The sequence below is a fragment of the Carica papaya genome, chromosome 8 (assembly GCF_054855325.1).
Source record: "Carica papaya isolate Zhongbai chromosome 8, ASM5485532v1, whole genome shotgun sequence".
Taxonomy (NCBI): domain Eukaryota; kingdom Viridiplantae; phylum Streptophyta; class Magnoliopsida; order Brassicales; family Caricaceae; genus Carica; species Carica papaya.
This window is the reverse complement of record NC_142316.1, coordinates 26,618,953-26,637,219: the sequence shown is the minus strand read 5'-3', so window position 1 is coordinate 26,637,219 and position 18,267 is coordinate 26,618,953. Positions and strand designations below refer to the sequence as shown.

The 18,267-nt window shown below is 34.5% G+C and overlaps 5 protein-coding genes across 5 annotated transcripts; 4 read left to right on the top strand and 1 right to left on the bottom strand.

Annotated features, from left to right (window-relative positions):
- Positions 1–557: 557 nt before the first annotated feature.
- Positions 558–5,046, bottom strand: NFD5 (pentatricopeptide (PPR) repeat-containing protein). The gene is made up of 3 exons (XM_022045598.2): positions 4,708–5,046; positions 3,164–4,350; positions 558–1,840 (listed from the first exon to the last, which is right to left on the bottom strand). The coding sequence occupies exons 2-3, from the start codon at positions 4,235–4,237 to the stop codon at positions 788–790; spliced, it is 2,127 nt and encodes a 708-aa protein (XP_021901290.1). The 5' UTR covers positions 4,238–4,350; positions 4,708–5,046; the 3' UTR covers positions 558–787.
- Positions 5,047–6,280: 1,234 nt separating this feature from the next.
- LOC110817144 (RmlC-type cupin) lies at positions 6,281–8,236 on the top strand. The gene is made up of 3 exons (XM_022045565.2): positions 6,281–6,697; positions 7,078–7,202; positions 7,881–8,236. The coding sequence occupies exons 1-3, from the start codon at positions 6,346–6,348 to the stop codon at positions 8,082–8,084; spliced, it is 681 nt and encodes a 226-aa protein (XP_021901257.1). The 5' UTR covers positions 6,281–6,345; the 3' UTR covers positions 8,085–8,236.
- Positions 8,237–8,387: 151 nt separating this feature from the next.
- On the top strand, positions 8,388–10,934 carry MC9 (metacaspase 9). Its single transcript, XM_022045590.2, has 2 exons — positions 8,388–9,375; positions 10,053–10,934. Exons 1-2 carry the CDS (start codon positions 9,012–9,014, stop codon positions 10,655–10,657), a joined length of 969 nt encoding a protein of 322 aa, XP_021901282.1. The 5' UTR covers positions 8,388–9,011; the 3' UTR covers positions 10,658–10,934.
- Positions 10,935–11,398: 464 nt separating this feature from the next.
- LOC110817153 (uncharacterized) lies at positions 11,399–13,929 on the top strand. The gene is made up of 3 exons (XM_022045576.2): positions 11,399–11,702; positions 11,823–12,326; positions 13,603–13,929. The coding sequence occupies exons 1-3, from the start codon at positions 11,555–11,557 to the stop codon at positions 13,896–13,898; spliced, it is 948 nt and encodes a 315-aa protein (XP_021901268.1). The 5' UTR covers positions 11,399–11,554; the 3' UTR covers positions 13,899–13,929.
- Positions 13,930–14,955: 1,026 nt separating this feature from the next.
- Positions 14,956–17,264, top strand: LOC110817155 (calmodulin-7). Its single transcript, XM_022045578.2, has 2 exons — positions 14,956–15,176; positions 16,543–17,264. Exons 1-2 carry the CDS (start codon positions 15,101–15,103, stop codon positions 16,914–16,916), a joined length of 450 nt encoding a protein of 149 aa, XP_021901270.2. The 5' UTR covers positions 14,956–15,100; the 3' UTR covers positions 16,917–17,264.
- Positions 17,265–18,267: the final 1,003 nt, after the last annotated feature.

Sequence of the window (18,267 nt, the reverse complement as noted above, 5' to 3'; positions counted from 1 at the left end):
TAAAGTGGATGTAGAATCTATTTAAAATTAAAATGTTGTTTTTACTTAAAATTTTACTTCATTTATTTTTGTAGTTTTATTTCCAACTTCATGCTATTAAAATTTGAATCAAACTTATAGTCAGAAATTCAATTATGATTCACATTAACATAATCACATTAACTAATTTCAAATTAAATTTTTTTTTAAAAAAAAAAAACAATAAATATAACACTGAAATAGCTTAATTATAAGTAGAAATATGTTTTCAAACTCATTTTCGAAGCCCAATTGGGGAACAAAAGAATGAGAAATTTGATAGAGAGAGAAAGATTTGGAAAGAAGAATGTTACTACTAAACATTTCATTATATGTAATATACAAAAATATATATATATATATATATATCTTACAATCAAGAAGTCCACTTCAACCTCTTGCAATTGGCAATGCCTAACTAGATTTTGCTAATATAAATATAAATATATCTATCACTCTGCGTCCACACTTTAGACAGCAGACACTAGATTCTGCTCTTATCAGAGGATAGTCTAAAAATCTCTGCTGGAAATAGCAAATTCCAGAAACAATGAAATTGTTAGAAGCATTATTAACGGGACACTGTAATACAGTTGAAAGAGAAAAACAAAACAAAAAAAAAAGACAAACGTTGGAAGTCATGGAATAACTCAAAAACGCATAACAGAAAGGGAAATTTCCATTAGATATTTATAAAATTGTGGCAAAGCTATCTAAGTGGATTATCTCTTCTAGCCAAAAGTTTGAGAAGCATTTCTAAACTAGTAAACTACCCTATAGTTGGTCTTTTGCGACCAAATGATTCTGATGCTATTAGTTTTACTTTTAACTTATCTGAAATTGCAAAGCCTTGTGACTCCATCACGCCGCGTATCCTTTGAGCATCCTTGATAAATCCCCCAGCAGTCAGTCCATCTATAATCCTCTCAAACTCATTAGAAGCCAGTTGTTCCTTCTTAGCTTCCAAAACTCCAAGAGCTTTACGAGCTTTCTTCTCAAATCCTGCCCTTGAGTACATCTCGCAAAGGCTTACATGGATTTTAAATGGAGGAGCCTCACCCAGCTCTGCTATCTTCCCTAACAGCTGCTCTGCCTCATCAACAAGCTGCAACTTACCCAACCAATCAATAAGAACAGTATAAGTAGATGCACCAGGCTGGAATCCATCCCTCTCAAGCTGCAACAGTAGATATAAGGCCTTGTCTAATAAATTCTTTTTCTCATAAGCTGCAAGCATACTAGCAGTACACCTGTCATCAGGCTTGTGTCCAAGTTTTATCATGTGGTCAAAATTGCTCCTCGCTTGATCAGGGTCCCCAGCTTGCGCATATGCCTCGACAAGTAAAGTGCAAGACTCCAAAGTTGGCTGCAATCCTGCAAACTGCATAGTGACAGATATTCGTTCAGCTCCACTAACGTCACCTTGTTGGGCAAAGGACCGAAGAAGTGCCATGTATATCTCCTTTGAAGGTTTGATGTCTCTTGCCTCCATCTCCCTCATCAGTGACTCTCCTAACTTGGGTTGGCCAGCATTTACATAAGCAATGATCATCGAGTTATAAACATTCACATCAGGATGGAATCCATGGCTCCTTAAGTTTTCAAATGCTACTATAGCCCTGTCGATATTGCCTGCCTTGCTATACATGTGAACCAGAATTGCAGATATTATAATATCAGGAAAAATTCCATTTTCATTCATCTTCCTAAGAATTCGCTCAGCGTCTTCTATGCGGTTCTCTTTGGCATGGGCATCAATAAGTCTTGAATAGTCACGAACATTTGTTTCAAAAGATTTTTCATCTAAAATAAGTTCCGCCACCTACAAAAAAAAAATTAATTCAACATTACAACATCAAGAGAATGAATTCAACAAGTAGAAACTTCATGACTAGCCTGAATGAATGAGATTTCAAATATTCAATAAAAATTTGCATTCGAAACTAAGGGATGGTTGTTTGCAGAAGCAGAAAAGTATAAGTGAAAAGGAAATAGAATAACATTTACTTCTTAGTTATGATATTTGATTGTGTGGGACCATCAAGCTTATGTGGGAGGCTGTATAATATTCCTGTAGTTTAGCAACACCTCTTTAAACTATTACTGGTATATGATCATTACATAACTACAGGGTTATTGTATTGTACTAGTTTTTGTTTCTTTTTTTTTTTCAATTTTGTTTTCCAATTGAGAGTCCCATTTTTCTAGTTGGTTCTCTTATTTAATATCATAGACATAATATGATGTTTAGACACCCTATAAATATATGGGTGATACTCTGTTTTATGCAAATTTCTTATGAAATAAAACCACGCAGATATTTTCCATTAATAAGTGCCTTCACAAGTCTGTGATTGTCTTGTGCCTCGATTGCTGTGATTTTGGATCACCAATCCATAATTGTGGATTGAATCTTTTCCTCTTTTTTTTTTTTTTATAATTTCAAAATCCTATTCCGTTGTCTGTACATAATCCAATTGTATCCTTAATGGTTAAATTACCAGAAAGAATCAAGTAATACTCTAGGTTAAAACAAAATCTAGCATTGGCATCCGAATACCAAATGACACCAAAACAAAACAATAGAAGCATGTAAGGAATAGAATGAAGCACTGATTGGTTGCTGAACCCGAAAGGTATTGAAGTAGATGAAAATACAAGAGAACTTATTTATCATTTTTATGACATTTAAATTTGCATCCCTAAACTACTGGAAAGGTGAAGAAACTAGGTGACAAGATTTATGGGTGCCCAAGTACCCAAAGGTAATAATAACATTGAGGTTCAAATCTTCCACAAAGCAAAAGATAGTAATATTTCAAAGCAATACTCAAAAGTAGGGAGAAAATTGATAAGCAAGAAGGTTTTTTCTTTTTGGTTGGGGCGGGGGGAGGGGAAGTAGGAACAGAACAAGGCGGCATTTCATTCCAAGTGAACATACATTTCCTGAGTACATTTTCAAGAACTTAAAAAGAGCAGCAACCAATGTGGTCTTAAATTACTGAATAATGATTAGGAACATCAGCAAGCAAGCAGATTTTATGAACACCGCATACAGATTATACAATGTCAAATATTTAATAATACCAAAATGAAGAGAAATGTTGCCAGCTTGAAAAATAACTTAGTGCGGTTAATGGCATACCTTTAAGAATAAGCCAATATTCTTTTCTTGTAATTTATCAAGCAAACTCATCCAGTCAACCTTGCTGGGTTGTACGAGATCAACCCATTCAGCCAGTAGTGGTGAAGGGTCATCTTCCATCTTTAGAGAAAGGATCTTATCCATAATCAATGCGCATTTCCCAGATATTGGCTTTGGTTCCTGAGGCCAATTAACCTTCCCTGTCTCGTGAATTTTATCAGCCACTTCAGCCCATTTAGGATCTGATAAGTCAAGCCCGTAAATCTTGTACCTAATCTTCCCATGTCTTTTGGGAAGGGAAACAACCTTAGCTTCCTCCTGTGCTGTAGCATCTTCTTCTGTGGTGTCTGCACTTTTTCCCTCCTCTTGCGCTTTTGCCTCCTTTTTAAGGCGTGCTAAATTCTCATAAAACTCATAATCCTCCATTTTCTCCCTAGCCCACTTGAACCTGAGCTCTCTCAACAGGTCCCCACGAATACCAGCCTCACCAGCAAACCTACACATTTCCTTAACTTCCTCAGATTGCAAAAGACGCTTCATCTTCTCCTTCTTTCTTGCCTTCTCCATATCCTCCGACACCATGACACTCACTTCCCACACCATTTTCCACAAATCTTCGCTGAAATCTTGCGATGTGTTGCTTACAGTAGAACCAACCATTTGCTGAAGGCCACCCTTCTCCATCTCATCCACAACCTTACCAACGATAATCAAAAGCATCCCATCAATAGTCTGTTTATCACAATCTGGGTAAACTTCTGATAACTTCCCCCGCATTATCCAAACAAATCGAGATAAAAACTCGTTCATAGTTCCATCCTGCTCCTCAGAATCACAGGAATTGAGTTTTGAATCCGCATTTGACTGCCTTACCATAGTAGAGTGAACAAATCTATGAAAGTGAAAGGAGGGTTTTGGGTTTTTACTGCTCAATAAGTAACTCAAACTAGATATTGATACAGTAAGCACAGACAAATTTCTATAATATATAGGCGTTGGAGAAAATAATGTTCCACTAGCTCCGGATAAATTGCTGGTCACTTTCCTAGAGAATATTAACCGCTTCAAACTCATATTTCCAGATATAATAGAAGGATAGAAGTGAAACCACGTGCTATATCTCACGCGAAACTGAAAAGGAATCGTTGAAATAGAAAACAGTAACCAGGTGCAAATATTTCAAATGCCTGAAAAGAAAAAAAAAATGAAAAAAATGAGTATTGATCTTGAAAAGTAGTAAAGAAAAATGAAAAAATAAAAAGGAAAATATTTCTAGGATAGCTTAAGGAAGCTTGCAACATTTTCGTTTACGTTCCCGGGAAACAACCACAGTTTGTAATGGGTTTGTGGGTGCAAAAGCAACATATAAGAAGTTGAAGTGGTAAGAATTACCAAACCACGGAGCAATCAGAAAAATGTGTGTGAAATTTATTGAATGTGAATTCACGCACACATCCAACAGCATATACAAATGAGACCCAAAATTTCGGCTACCTTACTCCAAACAATACCAAATCGCATATAGAGGATCAAAATGGTTCTACCTTAAAATCGAAGAGTGGTTGGACTTGGAGAGAGACTGGTGAATAGCCCACAGTCGCAGCTCCGGGCTTGGAAATTGCAAAGATGGAAACAGGAATATAGCGAGACGTCTCTGATTCGACAAATGGTCGTGTAAGACAGAGCGGTCTAAAGCGGGAGTGGATTTCGAGAGTTTGGCGCAAGGAGAAAGTCAAAGATGGAGGAGGGAGTGAAAGGGAAAATGAAGGTCGCGAGGGGATCAAAGCATACAAAAATGGCTCTGCGAAGTAGAGAGCAGAGAGAGGGTTTTGGTTGGAGTGAGTAGCCGCAGCTGAGAGACAAACTGAGAAAGAGGATTATGGGCTGACCCGGGTTCTTTCAATTGAGTGGATTTTAGGCCGACTTTGAATAAAAACAGAGATTTGGGCTTTCTCTTGCTTCTTATTATTTTTATTTCAAAATTTTCTTTTGGTTATTTTTTAACAATTTTTTTCTTTTTCAATTTTTAATCTTTTTATTGTTGGATTTGAAAATCGTATAAATCTAAAATCAAATAATCATTATCATATTAAATCAAAATGATTAAATTTGTAATCGGAAGCATATTTAAATATATAGTGAAAAAAATCTCACGTGATATAATAGATATTTCAAATCAATACGTATCTATAAAATATTAATTTTTACTGCATAACATGAAATAAATAAGACACACATATAATTTAAAAATTATAACTACTTTTTATATTATCGACTTTTGTTATTTCTCATTTTATCTATTATAAAATAAAAAATTATAAATATAATATATACACATATTACAAACTCATATTTAAACAGGATACGTTAAAATCTATAATCGTTTAACCGTAATTAATTACTTTTAAACGAATTCAATAAATTAATAGTATGTTATGCATAACGAGATTTACTTGTTAATAAAAAAAATCTAACATTTATCTCACTCGTCCTGATCAAGGTTAATTATAAATTCATACTTAATTCTTAATTTCAGTAGTTATACCAATTTTAATATATATAGTTATAACATAGTTAATATTTTAAAAATCATAATTTATTGCATACAAGATTTTGAGTTATTACATTACTCTTTAAAATGGCAAAATCGTTCTTACTTTAAAATTATAAATTAAATTTTTAATATAAGATTTTCTAAAATGCTAAACTATACTTTATATATATATTAATAATATTAAACTTAAAAATAAAAATAATACAAAAAAAAGTGTGCATTGTGTTTCTTATAATTAAATCCAATGGTGTATACACACGTATATAGATTATGTGTAATAATATGAAAATAAAATTAAATTGAAGTGATTAAAACAGTTAAAATATTATTATTTGAAAAAAAAAATCAATCAATCAATTTTTTTATTGAGAATTTGTTGTCACAAAAGAAAAATAAATATGTATGGATTATATTGCATGTCAAGACAAATAATTCTACATAAATTTTATGTAGTTCATATATATATATTTATATGTTTAATTTTTTAATTATTAGAAGATAAAAAATATTAAACTATACGTTAAATTTTAATTTTCTTCGACCTATTAAAATTTGTCGCGAGCATAATCCACCCATATGGTATTCTAAATGCTAGATTCCCAGGAGCAGAGACTCGCAGGAAGGAGAAATGGCAAACCCTAGGAGGAATTCATTCTCAATCAGCCACAGTTTAGAGAACCAAAACTTGTCGTCTTCACTCTCCCTTGTGTTACACTTCTTGAAGAAGCCGCAGGCTTTTCCAATTTTGCTCTCAATCTTTGTTTTACTCACCTGGCTCTCTCTCAGATTGCAGCGCTCCGCTCAGTTCTCATCTCCTTCTAATCATCCGCACGATGCCCAACAGAAATGGAGCCATGATGAAGACGATGACAAGGCCAACCTTGTTAGATTTAAATCTGCAATCCCTTCTCTTATTCGCAAGGACAACCGTGGCTGGTTGCTTAATCCCGTGTCTCTTGCTATTGATTCTCGCATTCAAGGTTCCTCCTCTCTCTCTCTCTCTCTCTCTCTCTTTTTCTCTGTGTCACCAACATATATATATATATATATATATATATATTACTGACATGTCGAGGAAGAATTGCTTCACTTACTAGTCGGCTTCTTTAGGATTAAATTGTTTGCTTCATGTACGAATATTTAGTCGCTTTCTGTCTCGATGATTGCATACTATGATCAATTTTACTAATCTTAACTTTCTTCCTTCTATTGGATAGGATGACAAATGGTTTTAATATAAAAGAAAATTAATCGAATAGTTCAGAAATTTATTCAAATTCAATAAAATGAATATGTGCATATATGAACTTTAGTAAAAGTTGTAGTGAATGAGATACTAAAATTTCTGTGACTGGCTCAGGTGGAGCAATATCGTGTGTTTCAGTTCATCTTGGTGAAATCCGGCCTGGTGGAATGAGGGGAAACCACAGACACCATACCTGCAATGAGACTTTTGTTATTTGGGGGGCTAAAACCAAATTCAGGGTATGTTTTTTCTTTGCTATACTGCTAATACCACTCTGTTTATTGTCTCTGTCGCCACTAAATTACCAACAAGTATCTTTTTTTTCCCCAATCAGTGCATGATTGGCTGCCCTCACATAGACCTTTTCAGATTTTGTAGAACAACTTTTACTATTGAACTATTCAATGATGGTTGGTGGTGAAAGCCCATTTTGGTTGTAAATATAATCGCAACAAGCTGACTTCAATACTACCTTTTGTCATTTTGAAATGTTACTGAATTATATCAGTTCATATATTAATTTATTTAGAAAAAAATATATCAGTTCATGTATTAATGTAGTAAGGTATTCGGATAGAGAATCTAGTGCAAATATGTTTCTCCTGATTTTAGAGAGGCAAAATAAACCCTTTTGTTATGAATTCGGTACGTTGCAATGTCATGTATTTCTTCCATGAAAATATTCAATGCAGAAGAGGAGCCTAAATCATGAGGCTGTGATGCTCATTTAATAAGGTTATCCAATAGGTTGCAGTATCATGTATTTCTACGAACACATTTAGGCACGTCTTGGTTTGTGAGATAGATAAAAGATGACAGAAAAAGAAATCAGTTAAGAGGTTATTTAGATAAAAAATATGTTGACGATGCCGTGCATATGTTTCATATTTGTATCTTTCTGCATGAATCATTTGCAGCTGGAGAACAATCAAGTAGATAAAGGTTTTGCTGAAGTAATAGTTGGCGAGGACGAGGTCGCCTTGGCTGCTAGCTCCAGTGGAACTGCTCACGCCTTAGTAAATGTCGATCCTGTTCATAGCACATTCTTCATGGGGTGCCAAGACAGTGTGGTCAATTATAGTAGCTCCACTACTGATTTTAACGTGTGGAAAGATCTCTAATTATACTTAGCAGCCTAAATCCGTTGTATATGATTTTCTTTAGTATGTGAACTTGATCCAGAGGGTTTTTCTGACGCTACAACTACATCTGTATACACTACTCTCAAATGATTCTAATTATACGGAACGAATCAATTCATTTATTCTTTTAATACCTGAAGAATTGTGGATGACGGGGTCAACATTTTGGCGTACAAGTAATGAAAGTTACAGTCACAAGAATACTAGGTCACAGTTTTGTTCTTTTCAATTGATTTAAAGGATTCGCGTATCTAACCCGCTTTCTTTCCTTTGTTTTGAAGTTAGTTTTAGCTTAAAGAAAAGGGGAATCCCTATCTAGCAATGGAACTTAGAATTTATGCTAAACATATGAGCAATAGTTTTATGGTCATTAGATGTTAATATTTAAAGATTAATTATGTTTAAAAATTATAACTTTTAGTGATTAAAACATTGGTAATCATTACTAATATTATGGGTTCAACTTAAAAGAACACTCTATTTTGTACTCGGGAATATTATTGATAGTATCATTTACCTAGCTCCCGCAATCACGGAAGTCGGAAGACTTACATTTAAGTTATCAAAACTAGACCATTCTCATAACTTTTATTTTTGTATTATATTAGGAGTAAGACTGTATTCATCTGAATTTAGTTTGTATGGACAGATAAACAAAGGGCAATCTCAAAATTCAGGTAGTACAGATTGCTGTATCTGCTGCTAGCTATATACCTTCAACTGCTCTGGAAGTTGAAGCATTTGTTTGTTTGTTTTTTTTTTTTTTTATCCATTAATTCACACAAACTATTTCTATGCAAGCTTTCGGAGCTTGAAAGCCAGCCAATCAAGCACATGGCTCAACTTTGAAGTGAAGTCTAAGCCAATGCTATAAATAAAACTGATCAGACTGTATCAGAAGATCAGATGTCACTGAAGATGGCTGGAAAGACAAGTTTGGCAGTTCTGGTGGGATGCAATTACCCGAACAGCAGAAATGAGCTGCACGGATGCATCAATGACGTGTTAACCATGAAAGATATGCTCGTGAATAGATTCGGATTTGATGAACAGCATATTGAGCTGCTGATTGATGCACCAGGATCTGTGGTTATGCCCACTGGCGCAAATATTAAGGCTGCTCTTGGGCGGATGGTGGATGGAGCTGAAGCAGGAGATGTTCTCTTCTTCCACTTCAGTGGACATGGAACCAGGATTCCATCATTGAAACCCTTTCGCCCTTTCAGACAAGATGAAGCAATTGTTCCCTGTGATTTCAATCTCATCACCGGTATTATTCTTCTTTTGTTTCATCTTGTCTTATACTTCTTTTGTTTCACTTCGTTTTTTCTTTTTCTTTAAAAAATTATTTAAATAATACATCAATCTCAAATAAATACAACAGATTGTTAAAATTTCAAATCATATATTACTAATAATTTAAGTTTTAAAAATTAGTGATTCGAATTCAAAAAATTATTAGATCAATGGTATTTCGATTCGAAATATTATAAATGATATCAAAATACATGTTGTTTCGATGATATTCTAATTCGTAGTAATTTTAAATTTTAAAAATTTTAAAAATATATAATTATTAAATTGTATATAAATATTGAAATAAAATATTATTAATAACTTGAATTTTTGAAGATTAATAATTTTAGTTTAAAAAATTATTATCTGAGTGATCCTTAAACCTAAATTGTTATAAATAGTATAAGAGTACGTTACAAATTCAGTGACATTAGAAAGTGCGATTTTGAACCTTGTTGATCTTTCAATTTAGAAAAATATTTTCATTCTTGACTTTGATATAAATATTTACTTCACAAATTATATAAATAATTTGAGTTTTTTTATAAATTTTGATGCTCCATCCCCAGGGCATTATAACATCTTCAAATCTGTTTCTTGATAAATATATTTTTGTGTTAGCATTTGGTTAAAATTCTCTTTTATCTTCAGATATTGACTTCCGCCAACTAGTTAACCGCGTGCCAAAGGGAGCAAGCTTCACCATTCTTTCAGATTCTTGCCACAGTGGAGGTCTAATCGACAAAGAAAAAGAGCAAATTGGACTTCTCTCTCTTTCAACAGATAAAAATTTGGGCAACAGGACAAATCATGTTAATTTCTCCAAGCCAAGAACTCTTCCATTTCAAGCCGTGATGCACCACCTAACCTCACTGACCCGCATCAACACGTCCGACCTAGCCACCCATTTGCTAGAGTTGTTCGGCGCCGATGCCAGTCTGATGTTCCGACTATCGCCGGTGGAGCTGGGACTGAAATGGCCGGAAAGAGACGGCGATGAGGGAATTCTACTAAGTGGGTGCCAGGCAAAGGAGACATCGGCGGACGTAAACGCCGGAGGAAAGGCTTATGGAGCTTTCAGCAATGCGGTGCAAATGGTGTTGAAGGAAGAAGAAACTGGTTCGTTGAGCAATAAACAAGTTGTGATTATGGCTAGGAAACTTTTGTGGTCACAAGGATTTTCTGGTCAACATCCTTGCCTTTATTGTGCTGATTATAATGCCGATGCTTCTTTCCTACTCCAATCTCATTACTAGCCATACTACACCCACCAACAATGTCTATTTGTTTATGTATGTGGGTGGGTGCTGAAGTTTGCTCTGTATGATTAAATGTTAATGCTTCCAGGAATAATAATTGAACTGGGTGTGTGCAGATTTCACTTAAATATTTAAGAGGCAGAGAGGTTCTGTGTATCTGCACACGTATATATATGTATATCTATTCACTTTGCATAAACATATTTGTAGTTTGGTAGCACAATTAATTTGCAGACAAGTAATGAAGATTTAACAAAGTGAGGTTCTCCCAAAAGTGATTGTGTTAACAGCAAAAAGAAAGAAAAAGGCAGAGGCATGCATGCTTTGGTGGGGGGAAATTTTCACTTTTAGCAGCTGTGCTTTTTAGTTTTTTTTCACATTCACATACAATACATATATATATATATATATAGTATTAATTGTTGCAGACACATCAAATAAATAAATATAATTAAGCATTTAGAAATTTGTTTTATTATATGTTTAATAATTACTTGTAATTTATAAAAATAATATTTTGCGTGTGTTGTGGCGAAACTAATTGGAAAAGGGGAGGGAGTGGCAGTGGCAGTGAATGAGTAAATCCAAAGCTATTTATTTATGTTTAAAGAAAAAGAGAAAAGGAGAAGAAAAAAAAAAAAAAAGTTAAAGGGATGGATGGGAAGCAGTACTTGTTGATAAATCAAATTAAAAAAATAAAAAAGAAAATCCACGTGAATTGTCTCAATATCATTCTCACAATTTATTACCGTTACACCCCGAAACTTCATTGCGTTTCCATTACAGACCCCTTCAGAACATCCGCCAACACAGACACACACAGTCGTTTTCTCATCATATACGCAGCAATTCAACGGGAAGAAGAAGAAGAAGAAGAAGAAAAAGAGACGGGAGATGAAGAATTTGGTGTCGACTTCGTCTTCTTCTTCCTCTTCTCTTCCGGAAAATCAGAATATTAAGTGTAATATTGGATGCATGTCTGGAATTTTCTGCCTCTTTTCCAATTATAATAGACGATATCGCCGCAAATCCCTCACGTTTGGTACTGTATCTAAACTCTTACTCCTCGCAATTAACAACTACTGTTTGTTAAGAGTTAGTTGTAAATAGTAACTGCTTTGAATTCGCTACTTGTTTCAACTGAATCGATGGAATTTATCAGGAAGACGGCATCAAGAAAAGAGCCGTCCCTGTGAAGGCAGACAAACAGAAGAGAAGACGGCAAAACGGAAACCGAGGTTACGGAAAGAAGAAGAAGAAGAAGAAGCAAAGATCGTGGAGGTAAGATTGGTGTGCGGTGAGGTGCAGAGGAGTCCGACGCTGCCAGCAGAGATGAGGCGTTCGGTGGATTCGGATGATGATGCCGCAGTTGCAGCCGAGAAGAGAAGGAAGCAGCTGGTTGGAGCGCTTGAGAAATGTGACCGAGATTTGAAAGCGCTTCAGAATATAATCGACGCTGTTAAGGTTGCTGTTGGTGTTGATTGCAATCATAATTATGATGATCTTCTCCAATGTCGACAAGCGCCTAAATCAATCATGAAGAATAGTTATATGCCAAATGCACCTACAAACTGCTATGTGAAGCTCCAATCTCACCGCCACCGCCACTCCATCCATCACTACTTCAGTTCTCATGCCAAATCCAACCAATGCGATTTCACTCACGGTGCACGTTTCTTCTTCTTCTTCTTCTTCTTCTTCTTCTTCTTCTTCTTCATTTTAATGTCTGCATTAAATGATCTACATATGTTCAATATACTCACGCTTCCTTCTTTAATTCGTTGCTTCACATTGACAATCAAATCTTAGTGACAATAAAACTTTTACACCCCAAATTACATCAATAAACTGTAATGCGGGAAAAAGTTCTTTCAAGAAATCATAAGTCCAAAAATTAGGACTTAGCTAGCGCTGAATAGTATATTCTCTGACGTTACAGAATGTTTTCATTTTAATTCTTGTTGAATTATTTATCTTATTCCCTTACTTAATTAGCTAGATTAATCATTTTGTCTGGATAATTAGCTAGATTAATCAGAATTAGGTCATAGTTTCAGAATTTGAATTAATCTCACAATTTTTTAGTGACTGGAGTTTTAGGATTCCAAAGTTTAACAATGATGGCAACATTTGTTTGCCTGTGGACCATTATGAATATAAATAGACTACCAGTCCCCAGTCCACAGTCCTCAGTCCAGAGTCCAGAGAGAGTGGGAGGCATGAGTCCTTATTATAGTGCTTTTTTGGCATGATGACAATACCGCATCATGCCATTAGCCATTTTGCAATATGACTGACAGCTGTTCCAATATTAACCACCTCATTACTTGCATTTTTTACAATATTAATCTATAAATCTAAACTATTCGTCGATTATTAAAACTAAGAAGATATTAGATTAGTGTTTACGAAATTTATGTTTTATTCAAAAATTAGGAGTTTAAATATTCTCTTATATAATAAATAATATTTTTATTAATAATCGAGAAAATTTAGAGTTAGAACAATAAAAAAAAATAATAATGAATTTCAATAAAGAATGCAATAACATATCATTTATTCCTTATACAAAAAAAATAACTTGCTGTAGTTGGAAGTAAAACCTTTTTTGATTAAACTAATTGAATGGTTGAGGGATTTGAGGGAGTCAAAGATGAAAATAAAAGAGATATTATTTATAGACAAAAAAGAACAGAAGGAATAATTGACTTTTTTTCTGTTTTTGCTTTACGAGCCGAAACCTCCCTGCCCACAGTTGCACGGTGTACACAGAGCACTAGTTTTATTATATAAACAGTTTTATTTTTCTCACGTCTGTCTCCTACGATGATGTATTTTTAATAGATCCAAACCAGCTTTAATATATTCTAATTTTATTCAAATGCAGATTATTCTCGTAAAAAATGTTCGTCTTTAAATACTAGATAGTTTGTTTTATGTAGGAGTGATGTTCCAGCAGCAACAACAGAAAGAAGCAGGGGAAGACATGGAATGCGATTCTGATAAATGGGTGGAAAATGCTAGGCGGATGAGAGGGAAAGCCATGGTGGATTGTGTAAATGAAGTATGTAAGGATATGGCTTGGGGTGAGAGCCGGGAGATTGGAAGAGTAGGATTAGCTTTACAAAATCATATTTTAAAAGATTTGATTCAAGAATTTCTTACTGATCTCGTCGTCACTACTTCAACTACTATTTCTTTACCATTTGATGCATGTAGAAGAAGACTATCCTTTTGATTTATTCATATTTTCTTCTCTTTTTCTCCAATTTCCGAACATGTTCTTTTATTTTTTTTCAGGTGTCATTAATGTTTGTGTATTTGGTTGAGTTTGGCATGCTATTTTCTCCATTCTTTATTGCTTGTCCGGGTCATGCGTTGGGCAGGAGAGGGATGGGGGTCAGATAAGCCGAGCCATGGCCCATGTCAACGACTTCAATAAGACTTTTATGGGCCACAGCCTGTAAGATGGCCTCCCGGCCCGAACTTTTGTGAAATCGATATGACCCAGCCCGGTTGGAACCGAGCGGCCCATTTTGACAGGGCCGTGGCGGGTCCAAGAAGGAAGGTCAAAGGGGTAATTTTGCAAGGAAAAGTTGCAATGGATTCTTTCTATAAGAGCGCCGAGGAAAAGTGCGGGAGGAATTTGGGGGTCCCAACGTGGCAGTCAACGTTGAGATGGGTGATCTCATCTTCTCCGCGTACATACCGCGTAAACGCGTACCCCAATTATAGTTATTGGCCTTTTTTTAAAAAAAAAAAATAATAATAATAATAATATTTTATTTTAGTACTTCAAACAAAATAGACAATTCTTGAGAATCGGTTTTTAACGCAACAAAATTAATAAACAAACAAAAAAGCCAGCGATAATTACTACCGACCCGTATTTTCTTAGAACCACTCTTCTTTTTCTTTTTCTTTCTATTTTTGTGTTTACGATTTTGCCCTTCGTCCCCAGTATCCCAGATTTGGCATTTAGATATTTTGACTGGAAACCTTCTTGTCTCCATGACACCGTTGATTGACATTTTTCTCAATCATATATTCCTAGGTAAAAATATATATATATCTAGAGAGTACTCCAAAAATAATACAAGTAAAATTAATTTTTAATTTCTATTTTCATAATTAGTTAGCACAAGTGTTTTGACAACACTACAAAAAGAAAGGAAGGGTAATATAGTCATTTAACGAATTACAATGTCAAAATAGAGGAAAAGGGAAAAAGGGCAGGGTAAAATGGGGAATTCGAGATGATGTGGATTTGATAAATGGCGAGGATTTTTATTTTTCAAAGGGCTCAATTTTTCTGTCTCTTTCTCTCTCTTTCCCTCTCGCTCGCATTTTCTTTTTAAGTCTGCCTAGGAGGTTTATCTTCGGAATCGGGTACAAAAAAATCTAAAGGGAAGGAAACGAGTGAGTTCTGAAGGAAAACAAATGGCAGATCAACTTACCGACGACCAGATCTCCGAGTTCAAAGAGGCCTTCAGCTTGTTCGACAAGGATGGCGATGGTTAGTCTCTCTTTCATTTCCATGCTTATCCGTTGATCGGTTAATGAATCTTTCTCGCTAGATCTCCTCTTTTTCTTACTGATTCATACGATTGTTTTCGTTTTTTTATAAATCCCGCTTCTGTTTGGTTCTTTGTTCTTGATCTATTCAGGTTCTGATTTCTTTTTTTTGTTTTTGTTTTTTTCCAATCACTTTTTTGTTCCACTTATTTAAGCTTAATAAGACAAAACAACATTTGAGAACAGGAACGAAAAACTCGCAATACATTGGTGTTTTTAAATATTGAGATATCTGCTTTTTGTCTGATAATTTTTTTGAAATTTTGCTGTGTAATTGATCTACCTAGCTTTGGATAATGAGAAGAAATAAGATCGAATAATCCATACAGCTCAAACATAGATTTAAGCAAACTGTATTCTTGTTTTATTTAGTGTCAAAATGGGCAGACCTTTGTTACTTCGTTGGAAAGTGGATGTAAAACATAAGCCTGAAAAATGAATCTTTCTCAAGATCTCGTCATTCTCATCTTTGAGCCGCCAAACTGATATTGGGATGTCAGTTCCCGAAGTTTCTCTTTATTGTATGAAACCATGTGCAGGTATACCCGTTGATTTATTTACTTTTTCTATATATATGGCCCGAATCACAGTGTTCCCGAGATGCTTAATTTCTCCCGACTTTCCCTGTTCTTCTCCGTTACCACAGAGGTTGTGTTCGTTGTTTCTAGGCTTATTTTTTGGCAACGGTTCTTTGAGTATCGGCAGCTTTGTATCTTGGTGAACGCATTACAAAACATTGTTTAATTTGCTGCTCTCTGTGGTAGGCCGTCTGCTTTTTATGTGGTTCATCGCAGTTACTATATTATTTCCATAGGGGTGGCTTAATTTCATGTTATTGTGGCTTCATATTTTCCTATGTTGAAACTTTTTCCTGTTTAGCGTTTAAATTCAGACTCTGAACCATTTATCTGTTTTGTCAATGGATGCCTCTATTCTTCTTGTGAATCTGATTCTTGGAGTTTTGATTCTTCTTCTGAATCTTGAGTTTTATGGAAAATTGATGTCTATTTGTTCCTGAGTAGGAAACTAGAGATTAACCAAAAGGAGAAACATAAATTAAACATTGTGGTTCTTGGTTTATTGAAATTTTAATAGCTGCATGTTCTTATACACGCAAAAATAATATTCGTGTTTAAAATTTTGCTTCATAACTTTCTCTTTGTATCTTAGCATTTCCAGATGGCCTGTTATTCATATGTTGCCCTAGTACTTGCTGTCTGATACCATTTTGGAGATGTTGGAACTGCAACATCTCGGTATGTGCTGTTAGATGCAAATGTTAACAGCGATCTTATGATGATTTGCAGGTTGCATCACCACCAAGGAGCTTGGGACTGTGATGCGGTCGCTGGGTCAAAATCCCACTGAAGCCGAACTCCAAGACATGATTAACGAAGTGGATGCTGATGGTAATGGGACTATTGACTTCCCAGAGTTCCTAAACCTGATGGCTAGGAAGATGAAAGATACTGATTCTGAGGAGGAACTGAAGGAGGCTTTCCGGGTTTTTGACAAGGATCAGAATGGTTTCATCTCTGCTGCTGAGCTGCGCCATGTGATGACAAACCTCGGGGAGAAGCTTACAGACGAAGAAGTCGATGAGATGATCAGGGAGGCTGATGTTGATGGTGATGGTCAGATAAATTATGAGGAGTTTGTGAAGGTTATGATGGCCAAGTGATACACGTCTCTCCAAGAACCTAAAGCTAAAGCTGTATGATGGATAAAGGAGGAAAAAAAAAAAAAAAAAAAGAAAAAAAAAGAGAGAGAAGGAAAAGGAGAACAACGTTGACTAATATTATGCAAGTATGTAGTTTTCCTTTCTACAATTTTTATTTAATAGTCTTAAGATTGATGATATCGATATTGATGTTGGATATTGATGTGTCTTGTAGTGGTGGTGAAATGTTTTGGTCTGGTATTTTAATGTGTTTAGTTCTTTAATTTTTACTTTTGGTTGTCTGCTGTGAACCTGAACTTACTTGGAAACCTTCAATCTTCTACTATGGAAGGATGACCCGTTCTATCATTTACCAGTTGAATCCTCATTTATTTTGCTCTTACTAGTTTGATAATGGGTTTTAATTGTATTTCTATTACTATTTTGACTACATCCCAGTTGCCAATCTTGAAGCTTTCTATGATTATGTTAATTTTCAAACATAACTTGAACAGTATAACAAGAAGACTATTCTTTGACTGACATGCATAGTAAATTCGTATCTAATGAAATTTTTTTAAAATTTATTTTATACCTAATCTAAATTTTTTTTTAAATGTAGAATCAATAATCTCTTCAGCCAATAACAGAGGAATGAGTTTTAAATTGGGTGTAGGTAAAGCCAATCATCAAGAACATCTGCACCCAAAAATGGCATCAGTTTGCTTGAATAAAAAAAAAAAAAACACACGCATTTCTCAATTTCACTACTTAAATGTATGCTCTATAACACACAATTCAATAAATTTCTATTTTGATCCTGTCAATGCACTTGTTTTGCAACTTACTTGCTAACTTGAGAATCCAACATCTATGAATCTGAAATTAGAATAAAAATTGAGAAGTTTAAAGCAAATAGATCAGAAATGTGTTAGAGAAAATAAAAAAGAGAGGAAAACAAGACTCAAAAACAAGAATTCATTGAGTTGCTCCCCCTCATTCCACTTTCAAGAATTTGTACAATCTATTCTATAAAAATAGTCTTAACTCATATTCAAATTTAACTTATTCAAAGTTTCACTAATTGAAAAAATAGTCTCCGAACATTTAAGAAAATAGAAGAGTCAAGAATATATTCAAATCAAAAATAGGATGTTGATTTTTATATACTCTTGTTCTTCTTATGAGGAAGGTACGACATATATATAATTTTTAATCTCATAATAATAATAATAATAACTATCATCTGCTCAAAATATAATTTTTTTAAAGTCAAATCTTTGTATTTTAAGGTTTATTATCATGATTACAGTAATATGTACAAATTATAATGTACTACATGTTTTAAAATTGTCGTTAAAATATGTCTATG